Consider the following 22,501-nt stretch of genomic DNA (forward strand, 5'->3'; position numbering starts at 1 on the left):
GGAAATCACTTAAAATATGTAGAAATGCAAAAAAAAAATTTTCTCTAACAATTTTTTTTGGGGGGGAGGTAACAATTTTTGGGGGGGGTTGGAAATCACTTCAAACATGTAGAAATGCAAAAAAAATTCTCTAACAATTTTTTTGGGGGGGGGTTGTAAATCATTTAAAACATGTAAAAATGCAAAAAATAAAAAAAAAATTTCTCAAACAATTTTTTTTGGGGGGGTTGGAAATCACTTAAAACATGTAGAAATACAAACAAAAATTCTTGTTTTGGGGTGGGGGTAACAATTTTTGGGGGGGGTTGGAAATCACTTAAAACATGTAGAAATGCAAAAAAATTAATTTTTTCTCAATTTTTTTGGGGGGGGTTGGAAATCACAAAATATGTAGAAATGCAAAAAAAAATTTTCTTCAATTTTTTTGGGGGGGTAATAATTTTTGGGGGGAGTTGGAAATCACAAAACATGCAGAAATGCAAAAAAAATTCTCTTTTTTTGGGGGTGGGCATAATTTTTTGGGGGGGAGTTGGAAATCACTTAAAACATGTAAAAATGTAAAAAAATATTTTTTTTATCAAACAATTTTTTTTGGGAGGTTGGAAATCACTTAAAACATGTAGAAATGCAAAAAAAAATCTTGTTTTTGGGTGGGGGTAACAATTTTGGGGGGGGGTTGGAAATCACTTTAAACATGTAGAAATGCAAAAAAAAAAATTCTCTTACAATTTTATTTGGGGGTGTAACAATTTTTTTGGGGGGGTTGGAAATCACTTAAAACATGTAGAAATGTAAAAAATTCTTTTGGGGGGGAACAAATTTTTTGGGGGGGGGGTTGTAAATCACTTAAAACATGTAAAAATGCAAAAAAATTAATTTTTTTTCTAAATTTTTTGGGGGGGGTTAGAAATCACTTAAAATATGTAATGCAAAAAAATTTTCTCCAATTTTTTTTTGGGGGGGTAACAATTTTTTGGGGGAGTTGGCAATCACTTAAAACATGTAAAAATGCAAAAAAAAAAAATTTTTCTCAATTTTTTGGGGGGGTAGAAATCACTTAAAATATGTAATGCAAAAAAAAATTTCTCCAATTTTTTTTGGGGGTAACAATTTTTTGGGGGAGTTGGAAATCACAAAACATGTAGAAGTGCAAAAAAATTTCTCTAACACTTTTTGGGGGGGGTAACAATTTTGGGGGGGTTGGAAATCAGTTAAAACATGTAGAAATGCAAAAAAAATTCCCTTCTTTTTTGGGGGGGGTAACAATTTTTTGGGGGGTTGGAAATCACTTAAAACATGTAAAAATGCAAAATAATATTTTTTTTTCTCAAACAATTTTTTGGGGGGGTTGGAAATCACTTAAAATATGTAGATGTGCAAAAAAATTTTTTTTTTCTCAAACAATTTTTTTTGGGGGGTAACAATTTTTTTGGGGGGGGTTGGAAATCACTTAAAACATGTATAAATACAAAAAAAAAAATTCTCTTTTCTTGGGTCAGGGTAATAATTTTTTGGGGGGGTAGAAATCACTTAAAACATGTAGAAATGCAAAAAAAAAATTCTCTAACAATTTTTTTTTGGGGGGGGTTGTAAATCACTTAAAACATGTAAAAATGCAAAAAAATAATTTTATCAAACAATTTTTTGGGGAGGTTGGAAATCACTTAAAACATGTAGAAATGCAAAAAAAAATTCTCTATTTTTTTGGGTGGGGGAACAATTTTTTGGGGGGGGTTGGAAATCACTTAAAACATGTAGAATTGCAAAAAAAATTCTCTTACAATTTTTTTGGGGGGGTGTAATAATTTTTTGGGGGGTTGGAAATCACTTAAAACATGTAGAAATGTAAAAAAATATTTAACAAATTTTTTGGGGGGTTGTAAATCACTTAAAACATGTAAAAATGCAAAAAAAATAATTTATTTTCTCAATTTTTTTGGGGGGGGGGAGAAATCACTTAAAATATGCAATGCAAAAAAAAATTTTTCCCATTTTTTTTTTGGGGGGGAACAAATTTTTGGGGAGTTGGAAATCACTTAAAACATGTAAAAATGCCAAAAAAATTAATTTTTCTCAATTTTTTTGGGGGGGGTAGAAATCACTTAAAATATGTAATGCAAAAAAAAATTTCTCCAATTTTTTTTTGGGGGGGTAACAATTTTTTGGGGAGAGTTGGAAATCACAAAACATGTAGAAATGCAAAAATAAAATTTCTCTAACACTTTTTTTGGGGGGGTAACAATTTTTGGGGGGTTGGAAATCACTTAAAACATGTAAAAATGCAAAAAAATTCTCACAATTTTTTTCAAACAAATTTTTTTTTGGGGGGGTTGGAAATCACTTAAAATATGTAGAAAATGCAAAAAAAATTTTTTCTCAAACAATTTTTTTGGGGGGGTAACAATTTTTTGGGGGTTGGAAATCACTTAAAACATGTAGAAATGCAAAAAAAAATTCTCTTTTCTTGGGTCGGGGTAATAATTTTTTTTGGGGGTGGAAATCACTTAAAGTATGTAGAAATGCCCAAAAAAAAAATTTTCTCAAACAATTTTTTTGGGGGGGGGTAACAATTTTTTAGAGGGGTTGGAAATCACTTAAAACATGTAGAAATGCAAAAAAAAATTTCTCTCACAATTTTTTTGGGGGGTGGTTGGAAATCACTTAAAATCTGTAAAAATGCAAAAAAGTAATTTTTTTTCTCAAACAATTTTTTTTGGGGGGGTTGGAAATCACTTAAAACATGTAGAAATGCTAAAAATTCTAAAAAAAAAAAATTCTCTGACAATTTTTTCTTGGAGGGGGGGGGACCAAGTCCAAAATTTAATGGCATGATCCTTGGACCATACCTAACACCCCCACCAAGTTTCGTCGAAATCCGTCAAGGATTTTTTCCGTAATACTGTTCACAAACAAACAAACAAACAGAAAGGGGTGAAAACAGTCACCTCCATCCATCTTCGAGGATGGCAGAGGTTAAAAATGACCAAACACCATGACCTCAATGATGAAGTGAGAATATCCTGGAAGCTGAAGAATGTCAAAGTTGTACTAGTGATAGCTGGACCTACAGGAATGATGACAAAGAACCTCAGAGATATTAAATGTAGGGGCAATACCCCTGGACGCTCACCTGGGAGTGGCTGGATAAGATAACCAGGCCATCACTGGTAGGCAGGAATGACCCACAAAATATAAAATGGAGAAGAAAGTAAATACCTATGGATGTTTTTTAATGCCATGAACAAACCTTGGTACATAATGGATGATAAAGGTTGTGGTAAAGTTTCATCGGAATTGTGTGTGTGGTTTCAGAAAAGAAAGCAAATGAATATTTGGAGGGGGGGCAACCCCCCTTATATCCCCTTGTATCAGATTTTTCTGTCATGAACAAACTTTGGTATGTCATGGGTGATGAAGGTTGTCGTGAAGTTTCATTGGAATTGTGTGCATCGGTTGAGAAGAAAGCAAATACCTCTTTGGAGAGGAAACCCACTACCCCCTCCTCCCCCCTCGATAAACTCCCTCTGAAGACCCCTTCAGACCCCTTTTTTTCCAATGCCATCATGGGTGATGAAGGTTGTGGTCAAATTTCATTGAAATGGTATATGTAGTTTCTGAGATGTTGCAAGAATTTGTGTACGGACTGATGGATGGACGACGTGCCATCCTATAAGCTCCCCGGAACTACTTTACAGGTGAGCGAAAAACCATCCCTGGGGATGTTATTACAAACCAACTACATTTGGAAGCTGTCCGGGGCTCAGCGACGATCCTGAAGAGAGCCCTCGGCACAAAACATTGAGAACAGAAAACTTCACAGCTTGGTCCACGAATCGTGACCCCTTACTGAAATGAAGGTGGATACTTTGAGCCCACACTGAGAACTCCATTTCACATTCTGAAACTCTCATATGTGGATACCAATGATTGACACACACACACACACACACACACACACACACACGTTTGATTACCGACTACAGTACGTACTGTATACAACCTAGAAACCTTGATTGGCTTTCACTGAAAAACGTTAGGGTTACATTTTTAAAGCGAAAAAGCCCACAAATTGCCGGTGGAAGAAATAATAAGAATAATAACAAAAAATAAACAGAAGAAAAACAATAGGTTACCCAGTCCATTTGACTGGGTCGTGGGTACCCTAACTAGAACTGCCACTTTATAACTACTGGCAGTGATGACCGGGTACCCAGACGTCCGCCTTTGATACAACATGAGACTTATATGACAGTCGCAAAGTTTCCCTTCAATAGGATAAGTGGTTCCAGAGAAAACATTATTTAAGAGTGATACAAAAACAGCCCTGCTTTGATATAGCGCGAGACTGACGAGTTACGAACCGAGTAACACAAAGTGTTCAATCTATTTATAAGACCTGAAAGAACCTCCATAAAATATGGGATGAAACTTTACCACCACGGCACCTGCAACAGGCATGACATGTCCACACATCCACGGAGAGTCCGTACAGATCCAAATCTTCCCATATGTACCACGTCCGTGTGTGTGCTGTATACGTACCTCTACCTTGTAGTAACTGTCGACTGTACATCCCAAACAGGACATAAACTGTACTGCACAGCTCGGAAAGTGGCTTAAACACTCAAGCACTCCAATGGAACGTCTGGCTTGGCAAGCGATTATCAATTGACGTTGATACCACTATGTACCCCGAAACACCCATGCAAATACCCGAATTGGACAAATCAACACTTTTTTTGTGGAGTTGCAACTGCTGATACTTTCAAATCTGGAGCTTACATTTTGTAATTCTGGTTAGTTTAAGAGATTCTCTTAGTTATTCATCTGCGCAAATGAAATAAAGCCACGAACGCTGGCGTCTCCAGGTGTTTATAAGCATTGCAATGTACCCAGCGATTTGTAGCGATGATGAACAGGCATTCGATAATATTAGTTTGGAAAGTGAAAAAAAATCTTTATCGTTAAGAAATGGTTGCATCCTGTTCCAAGTCAAAGCATGGTTAAGCCAAAAAACATGGTGGCTTCAGACCCCAGCGAGGTTACCCAGCAAACGCCTCAAGACCCCAGAGAGGTGGCCGAGGATCACCTGATGAAGGATATGATTAAATAAGGCCGTTAATTATTTTCAAAAGGGTTGTTTTAATTAACCCAATCACCCAATTTTTACACACACACACACACACACACACACACACACACACACACACACACACACACACACACACACACACACACACACACACACACACACACACACACACACACACACACACACAGCCTTTTATTACCAATATGTTTTGACATACATGTTTAACCAATAATATTAATTAAAGAATTTACCTCACTAAAATAATTTATTAATATTATACGAAATCCAATGCAATAGGAACTTGTTTACATGAAAACCAACCAAACTTGACTAAAAGGTGACGATGGAGTCTAAAGACATTCTCACAAGTCCTGATCAATCAATCAGCCAAATATCCTCTGTTTAACATGATGGAAAAAAACCTTCTCAACACGTTCCACAAAATCATCCTTTACTGAACAAATTCTTGCAAATCCAAAACATCATGATGACATCTATACCAGATGCATTCCAAACGTCGATCAGAAAGTACCCCGAGGTTGTAGGAAACAGCGCTCAAAAATCTGCGCAATGCCAAGGGCTGTGTTGTTGAGCCCTACATGATCGAGATTGCAAAGAATGGCAACCACGACCCCCTGAGGTGGGTCTCCTTGTGCCATTTCAGCCGGAAGCACAAGCAACACGCTGCTCGCACCGACCGCGTGGCCCGTATGGGACAAATAATGCCTCGAGCATGAGCAGCATCCAAACTTTTGCTGGCCATCTACGACTCCCCAGCCAAGGCCGAAGTGGCCTGAACGATCCCATGACAAAATGCCGGTCGGTACAGGTGTCCAGAAGGTGCGTACGGTGTTGGCTTTCAGAAAGCCAGGCAGTGTGTCATCACCCTCATCCTGCTGGTAACTGTAGAGCAGTGCATTGGCAAAAGTTAACAGATCAGGGGCTGTTGAGATGAATCCACCACCTGCCCACTTGTAAGAGTTATCGACGTAAGGAGCATTCTTCACCCGGCCCTTTTTGTCAAACTTGTAGTAGCTGGAAACAAGTACATGCCGGCTGATCATGATGGTGTGCTGCTCAAGGTCACACCTCAATGAGGCCAAGAGAAAGTTAACCAAAACTGTCATTGAATGCAAGCAAATGGGCCACACCAGGTTCGAGTGAAATCATAAATATTTACAAAAAAAACAAAACAATTTAGACTAAAAACCAACTATGTTTGGAACTGTTCAATAAATAGTAGTAGTTGTAAAAAGAAACAATGCAGCAGCATTTTCATTCCAACATTAAGCATGGTCTTACATCTGCTTAGCTTTGCAATGAAGATCCTATACGATGTCTTTCTTAAACGGGAGGCCACTGAGTGCCAACACCCTTGCCAGATTAAAAATTCCTACCGTAACCTACAGCCACCAGTGCTACACTGGCGAGTGTTGGTTCTCGGCCACGAAAAAAGGTCACAATTTGCCATGGCTGAACAGATAGATTATCCGGTGATGCAGTATGTACAGTCAAGGATGAATGGCTTTGTTGCGAATTGAACAAAAATATCAAAAAGCAGAATATCCACAATACATGGTCACATTCATCGAGGTTAAAAACAAAAACAACTAGAAGGGCATTCGCGAGATTGCATACCTCTCTACCAGGCTGATTAGTTTACGTTTTTTTATTCCAATGATAGCAGCATCTGGATTCGGACCTGAACAAAAATGTAATCAGCTTGTTCTTGTCACCTAACCAACTTATCCACCAAGTTTTGTCATAACTCGTCCACAACTTTTGAAATACCATGCTATGTATCGTTTTTGGCCTCAACCCTGAACGGTGAAGAATCACTTAAAAAGTCTTAAAACTCTCATTTTCAGATCCAGATTCAGATCTTCACCAGAATCGAACTAATTCTTCCTTGTCACACACCCAATCTGTCCATCAAGTTTAATCCGAATCCGTACACAACTTTTTGAGATATCACGCAATTCCGTTTTTAGTCCCATCTCTCAATGGTGAAGAATCACTTAAAAATTAAATAATTCTCGTTTCTGGATCCATATTCGGATCTTCACGAAAATTAAATGTTGCTGTCCTTGGCCGGTCACCTCCACAAACACAAAACTTCGATTGCTTGAAAACTGTGGCCAAAAATCATGTGACAAACAAACAGACAAACACGACAGACCAACATACTTGGCGAAATTTATTTTCGCTAAGGCCTAGGTCACATTTGCTCTACGGCGAGGATACGGCGGCCGTACGCCCTCTAAATTGACAGAAACGTGCGGCGGCCGCAGAGAAACTGAGGTGGCTTCAGGGAGGCTCTACGCCATTTGGCTATATTTTACAGGCCGTAGGGGCGCCGTGGAATAATAGCGCGGAGTTATAACTTTTTTTCATTTCTACATTCGCCGTAGCAATTCGACAAGCCAAGCTATTACGTAAATGTGTTCCACGTCGACCATACGTAGGGCGTACGGTGGGCTTGCGTTATTCGTGCGGCTGCCGTAAGCTCTTCGCAATGAAAAATTAATTTTCCCAACCCCCAAAAAATTACGGCGGCCGCACTATTTCCACGGCCGCCGTACGGTGGCCTTGCGGCCTGTGTGACTACCTGCGGGCAACGCAGGGTCGACGCACGGTTCCCCTACGCCCGCCGTGCACCTATGTACGGCCTCCGTGGCAGTCTGCGTCGACCGTGCGTCCACCGTGCGCTACCACTAGAGATCGGAGTATAGGTGTTTGCCTATACAGTGGTGCCCCTAGAATCCCAATATAATTCATTCCAGGAGGCCGTTCGGATTGCAAAAAGTTCAGATTCCAAAAAATATTTTCCCAATAAGAAATAATGGAGTGAACGAATCATTTCGTGGACCCAAAGAAAACCCACTTTCAAGACACTTTAAACTGAAATTCCCCATGTTTAAGGTAAAATAACATGAGTAAATGACCTTCGGTGGCGGTGTATTGTATGTAAACTGGTACAATCACCACATCCAAAGGTCCACACAGGCTCGAGCTCCGTCCTGGGTTCCGATCGCTCGCGCACTCTGCGAGAGCGCTGCCCCCAGGGCAGCTCATCAAACATGATGCCCGCAGAACCACAATCACTTTCATCAAACGCATCGGGCTGACGTAATCATGGATATTCCAAATTACAACCGGTTTTGCTGTGAAATTCAATCCTTGCCCAACAGTCTGTCACACCACGTGATCGGATTGCTTTTTTTGTTATTAATTAAAACACAAGATGATTAAAAAAACAAACATCACAAATGAAGGTGAAAACACGAGGTAAGGCCTAAGTCACATTTGGCTCGGCGGCCGGAGTGTCTACAAAATGTACGGGCACTAGCAATTGTAAAGCGGCCGCAGTATTTCCACGGTCACACAATGTAGCAGTCACACATGTTTTTATTTTTCGGGGAGCTGCACGGCGTATTTATAAATTGTGGAGACCGAAAACGTGGGGGTGCCGTACGGTCTTTGATTTGATGTCGCACGGTGACCTTGGGGCATTGCTGCAGCGGCCATAGAATTTTCAAGGCAGACGCAAGGTGCCCGCAAGGCGACCGCAGGGAGACCCGAAGCCGAACGTGCGGCCCGACGGACGGTAACGAATGGGTTAATTTTTTTTTTTTTTTTACCAGTTCATTTGTTTCGGCTTGTCGAATTTCTACAGCGAACGTAGAAATGAAAAAAAGTTATAACTCTGCGTTATAATTCCACGGCGACCTGTAAAATATAGCCATACGGTGTAGGGCCACCCTGAGGCTACCTCAGTTTCTCTGCGGCCGCCGCACGTTTCTGTCAATTCAGAGGGCGTACGGCCGCCGTATCCTCGCCGTAGAGCAAATGTGACTGAGGCCTAAAGTATCGATCGACACACGAGAGATGCTTTCACGAGGACTTCCACCGACGAACTGAATGAACAAAGCGCGAAGATGCGACTCGAACAGGTGGGGGAGACATGTGAACAAACATGAATGCTACGTTGTGTTCGGTTTTTTAAAATGTATTAGGTTTTTAGGGCAAAATTTTCTCAAAAAAAATTGTTCGGATTCCAATTTGTTCAAACAATGGGGTGTTCAGATTCTGGGGGCACCACGGTATATTATAGTTATAGTATATTCAGTTATATATACTGTTATATTTTTATTTCAGTAAAAAAAAGAACTGGTATATATATATACCCACTCGTTACCGTCCGTCTGGCCGCATGTTCGCCTTAGGGCCCCCCTGCAGTCCCCCTGCGGGCACCTTGCGTCTGCCTTGAAAATTATATGGCCGCCGCAGTGACGCCCTAAGGTCACCGTGCGACATCAAATCAAAGACCGTATGGCACCCCCACGTTTCGGTCTCCACGATTTCTAAATACGCCGTGCGGCTACCCGAAAAATAAAAACATATGTGACTGCTACATTGTGTGACCATGGAAATACTGCGGCCGCTGTATAATTGCTAGTGGCCGCAGATTTTGGAGACCCCGCGGCCGCCGTGGCAAATGTGACCTAGGCCTAAGTAACAAGAAACTCATCGTGCATAGCACGATACTTGCAAAATCCACCCTGCCCCCCCCCCCAAAAAAGGTTGCTATGAATACCTCAAGTTGTCCATTTCAATAAGATTTAAATTGATCTTAATCAAATCTCAGGTCAATCGGATGAAAATTATTTTTCAGATAAAATTTGATGAATTTAGAAGTTTGACCTTGAGTTGACCTTTGACCTTTTGACATCAAAAATAGTTGGTTCCCCAATGCAGTGACCTAATATGAAAATCCTGTGAAACTGTCAAGTCAATCAGATGAAAATTCATTTTAGAAATGTGACCTCAAGATGACCTTTGACCTCAAAATCAATAGGCTTCTCAGTTGTGACTACTTATACAACTTGGTAAAGTTCCATGACGATCGGTTTCGAATTGTGACCTGTCGGCAATTGACAGACAAAGACAGCATAACAAAGTCGACCGACCAATATACTTGCAAGTCTTCGATTTCGCAAATAAGACAGACAGACAAATAGGGGTGAAAACATAACCTCCATCCATCGCAGATGGTGGAGGTAATAATCTGTTGGTAGCATATTACGATGGAGTATCAAAACAAGTGCAAATGTCTTACATCCTGATGAGTAAAAATAAGAATGAAAACAAACTGGAGTTAAATTATTCACTGTTAATAGCAGCTGTCTTATTTGTAGACGAAGATGATGCAATGCAAAAAGATTGATCTGTTCATGAGAAATTCAAAACAAGGCAAACATCACAGCTGGAGAACATCAGAAACCTGGCTCGGTTGTAGATGATGGGTGCATGCTGGTCGAGGTACGTGTGCGACATTCCCAGGTCGTGAAAAAGTTGTTTCATGTGTGCCTGGAAGTTCTGGCCGGAGCAGCCCTCCACTACGGCGCTGAGCAAAGTCCATGCATGTGTTGAGTACAAGGTCTCGGTACCTGCACGGCAGAACAGGGAAAATGGCCACCATCACACATCGACCAGGCTCGGTGGCATAATGGTTAGAGTGCCCATTTTCAGCCTGGGACATCGGTGGTTCAAATCCTGGCAGATTCATACCAAAGACTTTTAAAATGGTACTGTATGTGCCGCTTCCTTGCTTTATGCTCAGCATTTCAAAGGATAGAGCAAGGCAAACAACCAGAAGTTGGCAATACTAGCACAGGCTTTGATGGGCCTGTGACCTCTTCCTGTGTTGAAGTTCCTTGGAAAGAAATCGTATTATTATTGCCTGCAATTTCCTCAAAGCATTTACTCAATTTTCACTGCTTATTCCTTTACGTGGACAACCACTCACCCCTCACTCATTTCACTCCCTATTCAACAACTCACACATTTCAATATTCAACCACTCACCACTGCTTCTCTAGACACCACCGAGCACCTCAACTCCAAGCAGAAGGGTTGAGATGGCACCTCTTAAGGCGCACTAAATAAAACCGTTCATGGCCATGTTTGAAAAATTTGCGACCACAATCAAGACTGACATGGCAAATATAATCAAGACCTGCCTGAACGAACTAGTGAAATGAGTTTGGTGTGACACCAGGGGGAGAGGCTTGCTACACTCCCATGGGAAGCATGGAAGTACAGACCCCCATAGCAAATTGTGTGGAGACCACTGTGGTGGAAAGGTAAGACAGCCCCATAGAAGATATAGTGTGGAGACTGCTGTGGGGGGGGGGGGGGATAAAGAGTGTGGACCTCATGGCAAGTGTCAGATTTTAAACCATGGTGGAGAGAGTGGAGGACCCTGTGGTGAGATAGTGCAAACCGCTTGGATAGCAGAGCAGCACAGTCCCAATGGGGGCAATTACGAGCCCATAGAGACCAGTGTAAAGCCGATGTAGGACATTATAAAGCCCATAGATCCGTGATGTAGGACAAGGCTCCGTGAGCCTTGGAGGAAAGGCGGGGGGCACTATGGGCATTGCTGTTGTGTGCAGAGCTTACCTCGAGGGAAGCAGAGAAAAGTGCAGGAGAGAGAAAACCCAGAAGCAGCAAGGAGCTAAGCAAGCTGAAAGCAATGCTCAGGGCTATGGAGCCCTCTGAAGTGGGCCTCTGAGTCGCATAGAGGATGACGAAGATTACCTGAAAAAGGTCATGTTCACAAACGAAGCTTGCTTTCATGCATCAGAAAAGGTCAACTGGCACATTGTGAGTATCTGGAACTCTGAAAACCTCCACGTGGTCATTGAACACATATATGACAGTCCAAAGGGCAATGTGTGGTGTGGTCTTCTCCATGACTGCTTGGTCAGATGGTTTTCTTTCCAGAGGATACAGTGACCTCAACAATTTACATGAACATGTTGGAAGAATTTGCCTTCCCAGATTGAAGACCTGCAACCCAATTTCATTTATCAACAGGACAGCATTTATCAATGGCGCTCCCCCTCATTGGGCCTTTAATCGTTCGAGCCGTCCTGAATGAAAAAAAAAATTAGGTCGCTGGATTGGCTGACGGATCAACCGCATGGTCCCATGATCACCAGACATAACCCCCCTTTGATTTTTTTTTCTGTTGGGGTTTGTCAAAGATGTAGTCCACAGCACCAAGGCGGCAAACCTGCAGGATCGTCATTCTTGGATCACAGCTGCATGTGCACTGGTGGACGCAAACATGCTGGGACGAACATGGCAAGAACTCGTGTACTGCCTTGATGTACTGTGTGTGACAAATGGAACTCACATCGAAGTGTACTGATGGTGTGTACAAAACTTTAGGAGTTTCTTCATCAGATAAACCAAAAGGGTATCGTTGTATCATTTGTGGTTCTCAATATATTAACAGCCAAAGTTGTTCGGGTCCTTTTGGAGCACCCTGTATGTAGGATATTTACTTTGAAAACAAAATTTCCCCACCGTTTCCCTGTACTGCCACATTTAAATGTCAGCCTGATGCAAGGAAGTTGGTAAGTCAGCATTAAAAACAAGTTTCTGGGAAAACACTCAATTCAATCAAAAAGAGGATGGATTGTTATCTTGGTTTTCATGGTACAGTCCAAGTATGATTATGAGGGTTCTGGATTACCAAGCAAATTGAGCTGAATGAAGTGAAAATCAGTCAGTGATTTATTGACCAATCTTGATTTATTGACTATTGTTAATTATTTATTGTGTAATTTGATGATTTGATAATTGACACTTGTGGCATCAACATGGTAATATCTCTATCATCGTTTGCTACACCCCAAAACCAATGTGCCACTGAGGTGAAAAATGCATTTTACTCTTCATTATCTTTGGTTACAGCCAGAATCTCCAGACATGACATCATCTGTGTTCGTGGTGATCTGAATGTCACTTTTGGTCAACATATAACTGGTGTTGAGGATCCCTTGAGGTAAGATGAAATAGGCTCCAGAAATGACAAAGGTGAAAGACAGAGATTATTTCTGTGGTGTATGGGTATAGAGCGCTGAGGGGGCGTGGAGGAGTTGTGATAATAGTCACGTGTCTGCAATGCATATATCTGTTCGCGCCCGCTAGAGGCTCTGTGTAGTGCGCATCCGAGTACGCAATAAACAGAGTTACGACGACACTCTCGACTCTCCGTATCTCACTACACCTCGGACACTACAATTTCAATAATAATCACACTGTATCTTGTATATTAAAAACGTCATGAAGCTGCATGCGAAAGAAGCCTTCAAACCCATTGACTGGAGAGCTGGCTTGACCACACCCACAATGGCGAGGAAGAAAATCCTGCATCCACCATGTTGGTTTTCTAGTAAGTCCAAGACATCTTCGGAAGTCTCATATTCACAATTTGAATTATCCGAGATATATAACCACAATGTATTATATATGCACATAAGCAGTATGTATGTTTTTGCTTCATGTACATATGCCGGGTTATTTATTTATTTATTTGTTTCTTTTTGGGAACGAACTCGCCAGCAGTCTGGCCAATACACCATCAAAATAAATGGATGAACAATTCGAATAATAAATGAAGGTGTTTGTATGTAATTATCCAGAGTTGTCAAGACTGAATAGTGTCAAAATACAGAAGTGTCGCACCATGAACGAAAGGCTATTGCAGGGTGTTTTCCATTACCAAGCAGCTTGTACACACACACACACACACACACACACACACACACACACACACACACACACACATATATATATACACACACACACACACACACACACACACACACATATATATATACACACACACACACACACACACATATATTGTTGTGGTTGTGGAAATTCGCAAACCACCATTCAGGTCCCGTAAGTGAGATATCTATGTAAGTACATGTGTCGTAAGCCCAAACCCGTTGTATAGAGGGAATTTATGTGATCCATCCGGGCTGTGACGCTTTGAGTTAGCCATTTTTTCTGTTGTATCTTTTATTTCAAACAAACAGCATCTCAACAACCACGCCATCCCCACCACAGCGCCAACCACACTACAACCACGCTACCTCCACCATCTACGCTACCACATCTTCGCCACTCGCCATTCAGCAGGCCCTGTGCGGTTACGATCTCCGGGCACAAACAGAAACTAACGGCAATGCTCAGGGGTTTTCCCGCCTGTTTTTCCCGTTGAGGTTCTCCGCGCTCGGTATGGAGGAGGGGCGATGCAGGGGTCAAAGGTGAGAAAGGGTGGGGGCCTCTTTTTGGGGGAATAATTCCCTGGCTCCATGCCAAGACTGACTCCCCCCGGCCTCCGCACGGCGCGGGGTGGAGGGAAAGCGAGAGGTCACGCCCCCTTCGAGAGGCTTCTCAAAGAAGCTCGAAGGGAGGCGGGGCCGAAAACGGGGGGGGGAGCGAAGGGCGGAGCCCCGCGCTACAAAAGGCGAACAGGACGGACCTTGAGGGTTGTTGGGTTGGTTGGTCAAGAGTTGGTTGGTCGAGAGTTGGAGTGAGTGGTTAGTCGAGGGTTGGTCTTCATGGTCGTCTTCTGGCTCGAGTCGCGAGCTTGTGGTTCCTGCCTTGCTTCGTTGACCCGTGCGCGAGTGCGGAAAACAGCGCCAAACGAACCCCATCCGCTTCCCCGAAACCCCGTCCGTACAGTCGAGCGGACCACACGAGCGACATGCGGAACGAGCTCGCGGAGCACGCCGGAGGGGCTCGGAGTTGCGGTCGCAGAAGGAGGACTCGACGGGATCAGGGAAGTCGCGACTTCCATTTCTTTTGGGGTTTGGTGTAAACGTGTGTGTGTGGCGCCAGTCTGGTGAAGTAAAACCGTTAAGTGTTGCCGTGTGCTCGCGTAGTCGGTTGTAGCTCTGCATTGTTGTTGTTGTTTCAAATTGCTTTATGTGCATTCTGTTTGGCTGTATATGTGTGCTCTCCGTGTGCCGCGGAATAAATGTGCATTATGTTGAACTGTTTTCCCGTTTCGCTTCGTCTTGTCTTTAATTGAATCTCCATCTTGCTTCACGTAACGGGTTCGACGTGGGCTTAATACGCCCGATAATTAATCGGAACCGTCGAGTCCGACGATAACACCGCTTGGTTATCCCGATAGCACGGAATGGATCGCTTAAGCGACCCGTGTCCGGAGTCGACCTGCGGCGAGGTGCGATCGCCCGGTCTACCATCCGCGTGGGTACTTAGGTAGGTCGAGTTTGGCGAACAACCCTATCCCACGCGGGTGGCCGATTGGCACGATCGTGGTGAGGCCCACCCGTGACTGGCTCCCGGCGTTAGTCCGAGAGGGTCACGAGAGAATTGTCCGTCCGGTGGGCGACGTGCCGTGATTCGAGCCATGTGGCCGTTCGCACGCCGGCGGGCGTGAATTCGCAACAATATATATATATATATATATATATATATATATATATATATATATATATATATATATATATATATATATATATATATATATATATATATATATATATATATATATATATATATATACACACACATATATACATATATACATATATACGTGTATACGTGCGAGCGGCCACGTAACTCGAATCGCGGCACGTCGCCCACCGGACGGACAATCCCGTCGTGACCCTCTCGGACTAACGCCGGGAACTAGTCACGGGTGGGCCTTTCGGCCTCACCACGATCGTGCCAATCGGCCCCCCGCGTGGGATAGGGTTGCTCGCCAAATTCGACCTACCTAAGTACCCACACGGAGGGTAGACCGGGCGATCGCACCTCGCCGCAGGTCGACTTCGGACACGGGCCACTTTAAGCGACCCATTCCGTACTATCGGGATAACCGAGCGGTGTTATCGTCAACCCCGACGGTTCGATTAATTATCAGGCGTCTTAGCCCACGACCAACCCTTTACGTGAAGTAAGATGGAGATTCAATAAAGGAAAAGACGAAGCAAAACGGGAAAAACAGTTCAACATAAAGCACATTTATTTCGCGATGGCACACGGATAGCACACATATACAATTATACACCAAAAGCAAATGTAAAAGAAGAAGAAACACACAATAATGCACAAAAAGCAAATGTAAAAGCAAAACACAATGCAGATCTACCACCGACTACCGAGCACACGGCAACACTTATACAGTTTTACTTCACAGACGGCGCCGACAACACATATACTCAAAGCAAAAGAAAAAGGGACCACCCTCCACGATGAGGGGGGCAGACGGGCCTGGGGCCGAGACCGCGTCGAGCCTACCCGTCTGGTGATGAGCCGCAAAATGGCGGTGGCGCCCCGACTCCGCGGGTCTCGCGGACAGTGTCTGGAATGGGGTGGGAAATGGGGCCCCCTTCTCGCACTATCTCAGCGCGGGGGGAAACAGGAGAGGGTTGTTGATGCTCGGGGGGGATGAGGATATCTCGCTGGCTCGGGTCCCGCCACGAGCGTCTCCACCGCGACCTCGGTCGCGTTATCGGCCTCCCCTCTCCGCAGCTCCCCGACTCTGACACGAGCACCCTCTCGACTGCCTTCGCCGCCGCCACCTCTCCAACTCTCCCACTCTCCACAGCTCCGTCCAACTGCTTTCTCCGACTCTTCTCTTGACTGACTTCCCAACTCAACTCTCCTTGACTGACTCTTTCCAACTCTACTTCCGGCGAGCGAACGCGGCCCTTTATAGCCCCCGGGGCCTCGCTCCTTCACCTTCGACCCTTTACCTCTGGCTGGCTCCCCATTGGACAGAGGAAAAGTGGGCGTGAATGCTTTTTGATCCATGAATCTGCATATAGCGATTATACTCCGACGCACCTGGAGGCGGGGCCAAATCGCCCCACGCTCGCCGATAGGACGGAACAGAAGTGGGCGTGAGTCGTTTTTGATCCGATTGCTTCGGAAAGGCTGGTGTTTTTGCACCCGCTGCTCGGTGCGCGCCCTGCACGAGTCCAGGATCGGTGTCCACAAGCGGCGCGGGAATGGCGGTGATGCGATGGTTGCGAGAGCGAGATGTGACGGCAAGGGTCGTGGCTGTTGTTGTGAAGCGGCGTTGCGGTTGGTGGTTGTTGTGTGATGGCTGTTGAGACGTGGTTGGTGGTGGTTGTGATGGTAGTAATGGCGGCTGGTCCAAAACAAAGATAGTAAAAGAAAAACGGCTATCTAGAGGGGTCGCAGCCCGACTGAATGACATTTATTCCCTCTAAACAACGGGTTTGGGCCTAACTACACATATACTTAAAGAGATATCTCACCTAAGGGACCTGAATGGTGGTTTGCGAATTTCGTCAACCACAACACTACCCCCTCCCCTTTTTACAAACTCGTCCCGAGTCTTCAACTTTTCGTGTGCCATCATGTGTAGTTTTCCCCTAGTACATTTTACCTACGGATCCCTGAGTGCGACATTCATGGTATTCGTGTCCCCGAAATGGTGAATGGATGCGAATAGCCGAAAAGATGGATGCGAATACACAGCAAATGAATGGAATGGAAACAAACATGAAGGAAGAAACGAAAAAGCTGCGGGGTGAGACGCAGAACATGGGCCGATGCCTGCAGGCGGGCATGAAGGCCGTTACCAGGGAGCTTAAAATGGCGACTCCACGTGTGGGAGCGAACGAGCTGGGAGGGGGTGCAACGGCTGTCGGGCCCGCGGTGGAGGCGGGTGAAAAAATAATTCGGGGGACATGTTGGGCGAGGGTCGTGACGGTAACCGAGAGGGACAAACTAATTGGGGTGACGGAGACGTGCACGAGGGAGATAATAAGGGAAGAGACGGAAATAATCGTTGAGACAAGGGAGGTAAAGGGTGAAGAGGTGACTGAGTTGGCAGAGACACGGGAGATGGGAACGATAGAGGGAAGACTACACGATGAAGATGGGGTAAGTGACGCACACACACACACGGAGGTAGTGGAGGATAATGGGGGTGAGCTGGTGGACTGGGTGGAGGCCCGGTGCGAGCAGCTGGATGGCCTCCTCCAGGAACAAGGGGAGGGAGTATGCCCCCTTGAGGCGGATCACGACCAGGTGAGTTCGGTCGTGCTTTGCGAGGTCGAGGGGAGGAGAGCTGTGGACAGGTGCACGGAGAGCTTGGGGGGTATAGAGGCCCCGGAGACCCTTGTGGGGACACGAATCCCCAGTGTGGTTGTCCCTGTGTGTGTGGTGCAAGGTGTGAGTGCGTCCCCGTGTGTGGAAGCGACCCCGTGTGTGAGTGGTGTGGTGGCGATTGTGCCGGAGTACGTGCTTCCCAGCACGCCGTGTGTAAAAGGGGCACCGCAAGTGGAAGAGGCCGTGTGTGTGAGTGAAACGGCCAGTATGGATGAAACACCGCGGTTGAGTGCCCCCGCGTGTGCGAGCGTCGCCGTGTGTGTGAGTGAAACGGCCAATATGAGTGAGGGACCGCGGATGAGTGCCCCCGCGTGTGTGAGTGAGGCACGATATATGAGTGAGGCACCACGGATGAGTGCCCCCACGTGTGTGAGCGAGGCACGGTGTATGAGTGAGGCAAGTGAGGTGGATTTGCCGATCCCGCGGACGGACAAAGCTTAGGCAGGTAAACGGATTTGGACCGGACGGGTTCTCCACGCGGGCGTGTGTGTGAAGCTCCAACGGGCAAAGCACATGTGTTCGTGTGGGGAACCCCTCGAGACGTGGGGCTTGTGTTTTTTTTATGCGCACGGTGACGCCATGGCTGCATGTGGGGTTGGAATCCGGCAGGAGGGGTATCCCTGCCAGATAGTACCGTCCAAGGAGGGACGAGGTACACGTGCAGCTGCATGACGTCACAGGCAGGTGCAAAGTGCGCGAGCTGTAAGTTGCCGCGCTGGTGATGCGCATGGAAAAAAAAAAAAAACAGTAAGCCTCACTTTTGGGTGCACAGGATTCGTGGGCAAGGGGTGGAAGACCCCCTTGACCAGGGCACAGGATGGAAACTAGTTAGGGGGAAGGGTTAGCTTAGCTAGACCGGCTCCATGGGGCAGGGGTAAGTCCTCATGGGGCCCGTGGAATGGATTAGTTAGAGGGATGATAGCGAGATTTAGGTTGGGTAAATAATTTTTGGGACATTTGAGAACAGTGACAGACAGTGAATGTGTAGTGGGGACGTAGCTTAGCTACGTAGTGTTAAAAGGAACGTGCTGTAGTTTAAGGGACGACGTGGGAGCACGAGTTAGTTAGGGGAGGTAGTTAGAAGGATGGCAGAGTTCAGCGGTGAGTGTGTTGAAGAGTTGGTAAGTGAAGTGGAAGCATGTGCTTGGTGAGTGAGTGAGGCCAGCGGGTCTGTGTGTATGGAGCGAGTCTGGAATGCATGGTGCGATGAGTGATTGGGGGGAGGAGTGACTCCCGCCCAAGGGACCCCGGGGTCAGTGTAGAGTGAGTTAGGGGGTTAGTTAAATTGAAAAATGGAGGTCGTTTTGTTGTTGGTAGGAAAGTAGGCTCGAAACACATTTGGAGGGGTGCAGGAGCCCTGTTGACGGGCTGGGAGCGTGGCTGCGAAAAGTGAGTATCGCTGAGTGGGTACCCCGGGCACCAGGCTAGTCGGCCGTAGTAGGGCAAGGGCCCATGGGGGGCCGGGATAGCGTAGTGGGCACGGGTGCGCCTGCTTGGTGCGGGGGCCCGGGGCGCCATTAGCCGCGTGGGCAGTGTTGTGGGCACGGGTGACCCTCAGAAAGGGGCCTGGGAAGCCAGCCTGCCACGTGTGCGTTTCAGGGGAGGTGCCATTGGGGGCACTCCCCGGTGTTTAGGGAGCTGGTAGGCTCGGAGGCAGTGTAGTGCCCGGGGGTGCCATCGTCGGAGAATCGGCAGAGGGTCGTGCCTGCCAAAGGGAGCCACGTGTCCCAGCCATGAGAGAGAAGCCAGCCACCCAGGGCACGGAGAGAAAATTGGGGGGCGAGGCCCGAAATTGTGAGGACACCAACACAGGCGACGGGAATCTGGGTTGTTAGAACCAATAGTTTAAGTGCGAGGCGCTTGTTGAAAGCCCCGGGGTAGTTTAACAGTTAAATGGATAGGGTAGATTAGGAAGTGTACCCCTCCGCACCATCCATCCCCTCGCTCTCGTTGTGGGCCGCTGGACCCACTTTGGTTATAGATCGTTGAACTCTGGGGAGGCCATCCTGAGGCTTCGTTGGGCCTCGGCACAGGACGCCAGCTCTCCCTTGTTCCCCTCCGGGAAAGGAACGTAGGGGTTGGGAGTAGGCTCGGTGACAGAATAGGTTAGCCGACAAGGACAGTACAGGGGGTTAGGGGACGATTTATAGTGGGGAAGTAAAAGAAAAAAAAATAATAATAAAAAAATAAGTTGGGGCTAAATTGGGGTTTGACAAATTAAGGGAGTGGGTATAGACAATGACAGGCAAAGGCGATAGGTTGGGAGGGAGACCGTAGGGTAGGTCCGAGCCCGCCTTCCGAGTGGCCAGCACCACCGCACTCCCTCCAGCAACCTCCACTGAACGGCAAAGGCTGGCCAACTTCATCTGCCGGCTGGCTGTTTTTCTTCAAGGCCTGTGCCGGCCAGTTCATCTGCCGGCTGTGTTTGCCTGCTCGCCTTTGCCATGCCATGCCCACTGCCCACGTTCACCAGCCCCGTTCAATTTTGCTTTGCCCCCCCCCCCTGTTAATTTCCATGCGCGCCGGGATCATCGTAAAAGCAACAGTTTGCAAGCTGCAAGAACTGCCCTGTTGGCAGCTACAACACGGGCCTGCAGTGGCGGCCCGTGCACCGTGTTTGCGTTCAGTTCAAACCATTCATCCATCCATTCGTTGTGTTCATTGCGTGTGCCACTTGAGCTGGCACGGAGACTACGTTTGTGCAGCCCATGCACCGTTGTGGTTCACTGCGTTCAGTTCAAAAGGGAAGGCCTTGGACTGCGTGTGAGCAGCCGGCCACGTTCCCTGTCACCTTCATTGTTTGAGCCAGAGACTGCATGTGAGCAGCCTGGCTCCCTGCTAACTGCTTTCTTTTTGCAGAGTTCAGTGATCCTGGGCCATGGTTTAGTGTAAAATTTGTAAGTTAAGGTAAGATGTACTGTAAATATGAGTGCGCCCCCGGCATGTCTGTCTTAGCGCCGGCAATTTTATTTAAGTCGTCTGTGTGAGTGAGTTTGTTTAGGTCGTTGCTCAGCCCTCAGGTTATTTATTTTGGGGACACGAATACCATGAATGTCGCACTCAGGGATCCGTAGGTAAAATGTACTAGGGAAAAACTACACATGATGGCACACGAAAATTTGACGACTCGGGACGAGTCTGTAAAAAGGGGAGGGGGTAGTGTTGTGGTTGACGAAATTCGCAAACCACCATTCAGGTCCCTTAGGTGAGATATCTCTGTAAGTATATGTGTAGTTAGGCCCAAACCCGTTGTTTAGAGGGAATAAATGTCATTCATGCGGGCTGCGACCCTTTTAGATAGCCGTTTTTCTTTTACTATCTTTATTTTGGACCAGCCGCCATTACTACCACCACCAACCACGTCTCAACAGCCATCACACAACAACCACCAACCGCAACGCCGCTTCACAACAACAGCCACGACCTTTACCGTCACAACTCGCCCTCGCAACCATCGCATCACCGTCATTCCCACGCCGCTTGTGGGCACCGATACTGGACTCGTGCAGGGCGCGCACCGAGCAGCGTGTTCAGAAACATCACAGACTTTCCGAAGAAAACGGATCAAAAACGACTCACGCCCACTTCTGTTCCGTCCTATCGGTGAGCGTGGGGCGATTTGGCCCCGCCTCCAGGGCGTTGGAGCGTGGTCGCTATATGCAAATTCATGGATCAAAAGGCATTCGCGCCCACTTTTCCTCGGTCCAATGGGGAGCCAGTTAGAGGTGAAGGGTCGGAGGTAAAGGGTCAAAGGTGAAGGGGCGAAGCCACGGGGCATATAAGGGGCCGCGTTCGTCAGTCAAGGCAGTTAAGAGTTGTCGGTGGAGCTGGGAAGAAGTGGTAGTAGTCAGAGTGAAGAGGACGGAGCTGTGGAGAGGTGGCGGCGGCGAAGGCGGTCGAGGGGGTGCTCGTGTCGGAGTCGGGGAGCTGCGGAGGGAGAGGCCGGCGGCGCGACCGAGGTCGTGGTGGAGACGCTCGTCGCGGGACCCGAGACAGGGAGATATCCTCCATCCCCCGAGCATCAACAACCCCCTCCTGTTTCCCCCCGCGCTGAGATAGTGCGAGAAGGGGGCCCCGTCCCCACCCCATACCAGGCAGTCCCAGCGAGGCCCGCGGAGTCGGGGCGCCAGCGCCATCTCGCGGCTCATCACCAGCCGGGTAGGCCCGACGCGGTCTCGGCCCCAGGCCCGCCTCATCCTTGAGGGTGGTCCTTTTCTTTTGCTTTGGGTATATGTGTTGTCGGCGCCGTCTGTGAAGTAAAACTGCATAAGTGTTGCCGTGTGCTCGCGTAGTCAGTAATAGATCTGCATTGTGTTTCTCTTTTATATTTGCTTTTTGTGTAATATTGTGTTTCTTCTTCTTTTACATTTGCTTTTGGTGTAATTGTATATGTGTGCTTTCCGTTCATCGTGAAATAAATGTGCT

The 22,501-nt window shown here is 46.4% G+C and overlaps 1 protein-coding gene across 4 annotated transcripts in view; it reads right to left on the bottom strand.

Annotated features, from left to right (window-relative positions):
- Positions 1 to 5,328: 5,328 nt before the first annotated feature.
- LACTB (lactamase beta) overlaps positions 5,329 to 22,501 on the bottom strand; it is a 25,989-nt gene continuing 8,816 nt past the window's right edge. For 2 of the 4 annotated variants that reach the window (XM_085845855.1, XM_085845856.1), the window contains exons 7-8: positions 10,377 to 10,542; positions 5,329 to 6,127 (exon numbers count right to left, since the gene is read on the bottom strand). In XM_085845855.1, coding sequence (XP_085701981.1) covers positions 5,614 to 6,127; positions 10,377 to 10,542 — 680 coding nt within the window. In that variant the 3' untranslated portion in view covers positions 5,329 to 5,613. The remainder of the gene's footprint in view (positions 6,128 to 10,376; positions 10,543 to 22,501) is intronic. The other 2 variants (XM_085845854.1, XM_085845857.1) reach the window with 1 other exon arrangement.

Source organism: Eptatretus burgeri, chromosome 11 (genome assembly GCF_056783735.1).
Source record: "Eptatretus burgeri isolate ZD-2024b chromosome 11, Ebu_testis_v1, whole genome shotgun sequence".
NCBI classification, from domain to species: Eukaryota; Metazoa; Chordata; class Myxini; order Myxiniformes; family Myxinidae; genus Eptatretus; species Eptatretus burgeri.